Source organism: Odocoileus virginianus, chromosome 15, assembly GCF_023699985.2.
Source record: "Odocoileus virginianus isolate 20LAN1187 ecotype Illinois chromosome 15, Ovbor_1.2, whole genome shotgun sequence".
Classification (NCBI taxonomy): Eukaryota; Metazoa; Chordata; class Mammalia; order Artiodactyla; family Cervidae; genus Odocoileus; species Odocoileus virginianus.
Window position 1 is genome coordinate 60,449,875 of NC_069688.1, and position 8,694 is coordinate 60,458,568.

At 36.1% G+C, this 8,694-nt stretch overlaps 1 protein-coding gene across 3 annotated transcripts in view; it reads right to left on the reverse strand.

The window, feature by feature from the left end:
- Nucleotides 1-6,490, reverse strand: part of CNBD1 (cyclic nucleotide binding domain containing 1) — a 467,325-nt gene extending 460,835 nt beyond the window's left edge. Inside the window, exon 1 of one of the 3 annotated variants that reach the window (XM_020915691.2) lies at nt 6,310-6,490. In XM_020915691.2, coding sequence (XP_020771350.2) covers nt 6,310-6,397 — 88 coding nt within the window. In that variant the 5' untranslated portion in view covers nt 6,398-6,490. The remainder of the gene's footprint in view (nt 1-6,309) is intronic. The other 2 variants (XM_020915698.2, XM_020915693.2) reach the window with 2 other exon arrangements.
- Nucleotides 6,491-8,694: the final 2,204 nt, after the last annotated feature.

Here is an 8,694-nt window from a genome sequence, read left to right on the forward strand (position 1 = left end):
CAAGACAATGAAATGCAATGTGAGATTTTAAATTGAATCCTTTACTTACAGAAGATTATAAGAACAATTGGCTGAATTTGAATGTGGTTCAAAGATTAGATTACAGTAATTTATCTGTGTTAAGTTCCTGGTTGCCATGAATGTACTGTGATTACATAAGAGAATGTCCTCATTTTTAAGAAATACATACTAAAATATTTAAGGATGATGGAGTGTCAAATGGTTCTGGAAAAATATATTTCTTTATATTGAATTTATAGCATTTCTGTACAATTGTGGCTTCATTTTTTTATTTTATCTTTTAATTCAATAGCTTCTTTGTATGACTTTTATAGTTAGAAAACATAATGAGAAAAAGATCTTTATAATAAAAAGGAAAAAATTAAATGCCCAGGAATAAGCTTTATTGAGTGTCGTAAATTGACACCTGCATAACTTGGAAGTAGAAAGGTTGAATAAAGATACCAGTTCCTGAGTAGAAAAACTCAATACCATAAAGATGTCTGTTCTCCTTAAGTTAATTTTAAATTTAGCATATTTTTTCCAGTTAAAATACCAAAATGTTTATTTGTTGAAGAAGCCCAGAGAGTTCTAAAGTTCACAAAGCAAAATAAAAACAGAATAACCAGAAAAAATGTCTTTTAAAAAAAGAGTAATCAGTAAAGATTAATCTTACCAGGTATTGAAATATAGGGTTTCAAAATTATAACAGTTCAACATGAATGCATAAATAGATGAGAAAAAACAAGAGATTAGTGTCAAAAGTAAATAATATATTCCAGATATAGATCCAGAATACCTGCAAAAATTTAGTATTTAATAAAAACTAAAAAAAAAATAAAATAAAAACTGACATTTTAGATTAGTAGATAAGAATTACTCAACAAATGGTGTTAGAACAGTTGGTTGGTCACTTGGAAAAATAAGTTGTAGCCTTACATCACTATGCTAAAGTAAATGTATTCAAAATGATTTTTAGATGCACCAGATATTTAACAAGTTTAACACTGAGAAATAAAGCTATACAAACCCTAAGAGAAAGCATAGAGGAAATATGTTTAAATTTTTATATGAAAAATGACATTCTAAGCAAGAATCAGTAACAGAGGACAAAGCTACACAAACATTCTAAAATCTTTGTCAGACACAAAAGTCATAAAGACAAAAGAAAAATGCAAACTGAGAAAAATACTTGTAAAGCACAAGCTGAAGGACTCATTTCTTTTATAAACAAAGAGTTGTTTTAAATAAAAGGAAAAACAAGCCTCAGTGAATGGGCAAGGGACATAAACAGCTATTCACATAAATACAAATTGCCAAAAATATATAAAAAGATTCTAAACCTCACTATTTAAGAAAAATAATCTTAAAGAGCAGTTAAAATAGTTTTCCATTAACTTATTGACAAACATTTGTTTTATATACATGATATCAGTAGAAATGCTGTAAAACAGAAGTTTACATGTGCTGATGGTAGTACTAGAAATTAGTACAGCCTCTTCTGAAGACAGTATCAGTAGTTATCAAAATTTAAAATGCACACATCCTTCGGCCTTGCAGGTCTATTGAAACACTTGCCTACCAACTTTAAAAGGTACATGCAAGATGTTTATTTGATTTTAACAGCAAAACTTGCTAGAAACAATTCCCACAGTATTAGTTAGGATCCAGTAGCCAGGAAACAGAAGCCTATAAGTATTTTTAATGGAAAAAAAATAATACAAAGAACTGTAAGGTATTAAAGAGATGAAAAGACAAAAAAAGGAACATCACATACCATGCAGAAAGCATCTACCACCAATATTTCTGCTGATGAAGCAAAGGAAAGAGGTTTAACTACTAAAACTTAGAAAACTGGATCAATGGCCCCACAAAGCTGAAACATGGCCCTCTGAGGACAGGACCTAAGCAGCTGGCACTGGATTTTTGAAGGGAGGTGATGGGGCTATTCCTGAGAATATCGGGAAAACCGCAAATGGGATTAATTGCTGCTGCCGGAACAAACAGCCAGCCACTGCCTGGGTCAAAAACACATTTCTGGCGAGATACTAACAAGGAGAAACAAACCAAAAACAGAAATCAGAAGAATAAACACTTTCCTTAACTTCCCTTCTGCCTTCCAATCCCCCTCTAACACTGCTATTGACAGAACCTGATAGGGGGCCACCTGTCTTCTCGGGAAAAACTGGTTTGCAGAGTCCCAGCCCCAATTTCATAAAGCAGAATACAGAAGGATGGCTTAGAAGATGAGACACAATAACTTAAACATCCTTTAGTAGCATTGCAGTGTATTCAAACACATATAAACATGAATGAGTTTGGAAACTCCAAGAAAAAAATATTTTTTATGATACTTCTGAGGATAAGATCAGGAGTGTGGGTTGGGAGGAAGACTCACTCAACTGGTAATATTCTCTTGATTCTGTGTGTGTCCTCAGTTATGTCTGATGCTTTACAACCGCATGGACTGTAGCCTGCCAGGTTCCTCTGCCCATAGAATCTTCCAGGCAAGAATACTGGAGTGGGTTGCCATTTCCTTCTCCAGGGGATCTTCCTCCCTCAGGGATAGAATCTTAGGCCTCTTAGGTCTCCTGCATTAGCTGGTAGGTTCTTTACCACTAGCATGACCTGGCTTTGTGTCTGATGCACATACTATTTATGTAATGATTTGTAAAAGAGCACTGTTCACCAAAATTCCCAGAAATTGAGATTTATTCATTCTTCTGTCAATTTACTAAACATGTGAATGCTAAGCATTAGACAAACAAATTTTTCTCAGCATCGGGGTCTTTTCAAATGAGTCTGTTCTTCACATCCCCATATGTTGGAACAAGCAAAATGTACCCACTAATATCTTGCGAACCTGAAAGCCATTTGTTACCGGGAAAGCAAACAAACAAACCCTTCTGTTAAAGCGCAGAAATTATCAGATAAACCAATACAAAATGGTTTTGTATTGAAATTTTGAAATTGTCCTTTTGAAATTGTCCTTTCTCAGAAGGGTAAACCTAACAAGTATGAATAAAATGAAGGTATAACTTATTAACCCAAACAAAGGTACCTAACTGGACCATACTAATTATAGGTGTGAAATGGTTTCCTCCAGCCAAATGCTAAAGAAGAGCTCTCTGTCTCCTTAAAAATTAAAAAAAAATTTAAAACATTTTTCTTCCTTTTGTCTCTTCAGAAAATCAACTGCTAATAATAATGGATCTAATGTGTCCCTAGATTAGATGCTATTTCACATAAGTGGTAAAACTACTGCAGGTTTAGCTAACTTGTAAGATTTTTAAAATAAAACTTATCCACCATAAAAAGTGGCATGACATTTTTGCTTTTGAGACCAATCATCTCTTTCCTGGGTTATGAAGAATCCAGAGATACAAGTCAAAGAGATTGTAGAAGTCTTGAAAGTTTCAAAGAAAATATTTGTAAGTGACTCAAGGAGCTTAACTACTCGAGTGTTTGTGAGTCTGAATTTCAGAGCCTAGGAGATAGGACTGGGGCGGGGTAGGGGGGTGTTTAAAGATGTGTGATATATTCTCTTCCTTAAATCAAGAGTGTCGAGCATCATTTAAGTGGTAAACTGTGTGAGGGATTTCAGGGTAGTGGGCGAGAAGGAAGCCGAAGTGTGGCTGACTTTGTTGCTGGTTTATGAGTAGAGGAAATTCACAACAAGGATGATACTGTGAATGATATCTACCACTTCACTTGACAGCTAGGTGAACACTAGTATGACACCTAAGCCTCCCTGTCCCTAACTGTAAAATGTAACATGTGTTGGTTTTATGTTGCCACTGTAACAAATTACCACCAGCCTACTGGCTTAAAGCAACACAACTAGCAGTTCTCTAAGTCAGAAATCTGAAACAGGTCTCACTAAGCTAAACCTATATTGTCAGCAGGACTGCGTCCCTTCTACAAACTCTAGAGAAGAATCCATTTCTCTTCCAGCTTCTAGGGGCCACCCGAATTCCTTGGCTTACTGACTCCTTCTATCTTCAAAGTCAGCAACAGCCAATCCAGCCTTTCTCATCCTGTATCTGCCGCACACGCTTCCCTCTTCCACTTACAAGGACTCCTCTGATTATGATGGGCCCACCAGATATTCCAGAACACTGTCTCGTCTCAAAGTCAGCTGACTGACAGCCTCAATTTCATCTGTAACCTTAAGTCCACTTGCCAAGTAACATGGCATATTCATCGTTCAAGGGATTAGGACACGGACATCATTGAGGGTCATTATTCTGCTTACCACAGAGCTCATGGGTTCTTGTAGAAAATAAATGAAATAACAACATAACATGCAAAACGTTTACACACTGCCTATAGAAAGCCCTCAATAAGTGTTATCCACATATGAAATTTATAGAGAAGGTAGACGTGACTCACTAAACATAACCTAGCTAACCTGATCCTAAGTAAACTGGAATATATATAATGCCTAGACTTTCTTTAAGGTCCTTAACTGCACCTTCCTATATATATATGTCTGTTGCATTTTGAGTAACTTCCCTTTGTATCTCCTTTATAATCCAGGTTCAGTCATATTTTGGGTTGAGAGCATCCTCACATACACTTTCACGGGATCATTGTTTTAGCAGAGTTTAACAGGGGGAATTGCTGACTTGTTAGAGTTAGCACAAAGACACAGCTGCTAAGCAAGCCGGACACGTATCTAAAGAGAAGTCGCACACAGAACATGAAGCAGGAAACTCTAAAGGGACAATCGGGAGTTCTGCACCTTTCCATTATGTTCTATTCAGTTCTGAGATCTAAATTGCTGCTGATTTTTCATCTTTTAATCACTTCACACAAGTTAAGTGTCCTTGGGAGATGCTACAGAGGGTAGCACATGTCTCATCCCATTGATTCTAAATTAATTTGATCTTATAACTCCCAGCTACTGTAGTTCCAAGGCTGCTAAAAAAGAAACCATCCTAGAGTAACTTTTTTCTGTACAGTAGAGACTGCCATTTTTTTGACAAAATTACATTTGACATTTATTTTCACTGACATTGAAATATGATTTTGACTACATACACGAATTTGTGCACAATAATAATAAAAACATATAGAAGTAACTTACATAGGAGTAAATTTGATTTAACATAAGGACTTCATGTAATACTGTTCAAGGCTTAAGTAGAGCCTTTCAAATGGTATCAAGTGCTGTCTGTGGCAACTTTTCACTGGTGACTATGTTCATTAATTTAATATATATATATATATACATAAAAGTTAATTCTCAAAGGAAGATAAAAGAACAGATGGGTTAGCTTTTTCAAATCAATACTAGAAATTTGCCCAGTAAATATTAAAATAATAAGATAAATGCATTATTGAAGTTGAAAAGGTCACAATTACTGCTGGTATCTAAAAATTTTTTTAAATCTCAGCAATCACTGGGACTATTACATACTATTAGTCAGTGTATTGGTGATCAAATAACGGATCTATGAATTCAATGACTATGAAGAGAGGTCTTGAGAAAAGTATTCTGGTTTAGTCTGACTCTATAAAATAAGAAAACACTGCAAATTATATAAACTTCAAAATGTTTAACTCAATATTTATAATTCCTTTAATATTGTAAACCAAAGACTACAAAATTAAAATAAAATGGGAATAAATTTCAGAGCAAGAAAAATGGGAATTATGTCTTTTTTTCCCTTGAAAATTTTAAATAGGAATTCTCCTAGTAAAAGTGATGCATTAATTAACTCACAAAGGACAGGCTGTTAAAACCAACTCTGGGTAGGCACCTGGAGACTCATCAGAAGCAGGAGGCCTATTCACTGGTAAGACAGGTGACCTCTCTAAGCCTTCGGGTTTTTTTTTCATTTTAAACTATTTGCTATCTGAAGCTCTGAGAGTTCATAAACATGCTCATTTTACTAAGTAAAGTACTGGAAGCCTAGAGAATGAAAATGTTTTCGGAAGGACACAGCAGAATTGGCACATCTAGGGGCTTCCCTGGTGGCCCAGAAGTTAAAGCGTCTGCCTCCAATGTGGGAGACCTGGGTTCGACCCCTGGGTTGGGAAGATCCCCTGGAGAAGGAAACGGTAACCCACTCCAGTATTCTTCCCTGGAGAATCCCATGGATGGAGGAGCCTGGTAGGCTACAGTCCACGGGTTCGCAAAGAGTCGGACACGACTGAGCGATTTCACTTTCATGTTCTTTCCATTCCACTATGCTGTCAGTAAGGCTCCCAGGGTGCCTACCAACCCTGAAAAGCCCCATTTGTCTTCTCTGGGGTAAGTGCCACTGGAAAAAGTGGCAGACCCTACAGGTTTTCCCCACTCACTTGGAATACTGCGAAGTGAAGGAGGAGGCACGTTGCTTACAGCTATCATATGAGACAGAATGGCTGCTGGAAGAGAAGACATAGACATCTTGATGGCTCAGAGGCAGCTGACCAGAGGCTTCTCAAGAGGCAAACGACTACTCTCTTTGAGGCATCACAAAGCAGAACCCTAAAGGAATGCCCTGATAGGCAAAGTAGTCTGGAATCTTCAAGTTCTCAGTTCTATGTGTGCATACGCATTCTAAGGGTGAAACCCAGGCCAGGAAGAGTGACGTTTTAGTGCAGTGGGACGTATGAAGGAGGCTCTGTGAGCTATAGTGAGTAGTAAGCAGTGAAGTGGGGAGTAATAACGCACAGGCAGATACAGCAGAACCCACAGCACTCATGAGTCTAGGCTAGGTAAAGGAAGAATTCATGGCATTGGTCTTTCACTGTCCTGAGCCTTTTTTTCAGGTTACTAAATGTCTGCATTAGTATTGGAAACTTTTTATGTAACAGTAGCAACAGGATTACTTATACTGCTCTCCAAGGCTATATACATACCAGAAAACATACCTTCTAATGATCAGACACCAGTATACACCATATTCTGCTAATATGTTTTTTCTTGGTTTCTTCTGCTTCACAATAATTAAGGCTCACTACAATAGCTAGGATTTAGAGTCTTAATGCATCTCTAACTTCTGCATATCATCTCTGAAGGCCTTTAAAAATATTTTCTAGTGTCATAACTATAATGGGTCATAATCCAAAAGGGCTGTGACTGATTCCTGAGCATGATATACAGTTAGAATTATTCATAGATCAACTTCATCTGGAAAACATTAATAGCCAGAATTGAAAACTTTAGTGCATTACAAAAGTAACATGTTTATTTAATAGTTCTTATCAAATTGCCACTCTACAATAGCTTTACTGTGTTATAACTTTTCAATCGAATCTATTTTCCTGTCTCCAGTTTTATAAACTCTGGACTCTATAGACTCAAATTTGTTGAGGTTTATCATTACATTTAATCTTGTATTTTTTCTACATCAGCCAACTACCTTCATCTGCATGACTCCCATTTCGCCATCCCAACTATAACCCCTTGGGAATTCCTATGCCTTCACTTCATTTGACAGACTCTCCAGATCCGTTCTCTTCCCAAACTTACATTTAAAACTCAAAGAACCAAGGACATCTTTATAAAAGTTCATTGTAAACTACTGAAGTTTTCATGGATTTTAAATAGATGGGCTGTTATTAGAGGATTTTTTTTTTCCTTTCACAAGTAGTTTTGACCAAAGAAAAGTTCTCTAAGGCCCTAAGTTCATACTGATCAATTTGCTTTCTGATTCCAATTTTGTAAGTTCTTATTTTTATTTTTCTAGTTCTTTCTCCCCCTTTTCTAAATTTTCTCCTTTATTCTTTTCTGTATTCTGTTTGCAAAAAACTGCACTGAAAGCAAAGTAACATCATAATAATTTCCCATCAAATTGGACCTTGCATTACAACTAATGCACATACACAAGAATCTTAAGGGAAAATAGCAAAACAGCAATTTTTTAAACTTCATTTTCTCGGAAAAAAGTGAAGGTGTTAGTCACTCAGTCATATCCAACTCCTCACAACCCCATGGACCGTAGCCTTCCAGGCTTCTCTGTCCATGGAATATTTCTGTAATCTTCAAGATTTTGCATGAAGATCTGATAGTGTATGCTGGTTTATGTCCAGAGAGAATCCAGCAAATCACAAATTCAGCTTCCGTGAAATGTTTTTGATTAGTCTTGGCAATATAGTCTGAATACTCTTGAAATTCATTCCAAGAACAATAGCATAACCACTGATTTATCTTTGATGGACAGGCATTTGAAGCTTTGTCTCAGTTTCTAGACATTCCTCAGGAGGCTGCTCACTTCTGAAACACTTAACTTGTAAAATTATCCTGTTCAGACAAGTGCTCGGGCCTGGTGCACTGGGAAGACCCAGAGGGATCGGGTGGAGAGGGAGGTGGGAGGGGGGACCGGGATGGGGAATACATGTAAATCCATGGCTAATTCATTTCAATGTATGACAAAAACTACTGTAATGATGTAAAGTAATTAGCCTCCAACTAATAAAAATAAATGGAAAAAATAAATAAATAAATAAAAACAACAACAACAAAAAGATAAAAAAAAAAATTATCCTGTTCAAGTCACTTAATCTTAATTTCATAATCCTAATCTACACCATAAAGGCAAAAATACCTCAGACAAGTGTTACAAATATTAAATTTAAAAATGAATATTAAGATCCTAGCACAGAATAATAATCCCTCAATTGCCATTTTTACTAGTAGTAATGTTATTATTGCTGAGGTAAGCCTTGAGAAATTCACATGAATTAAAAATGTTTTAAATA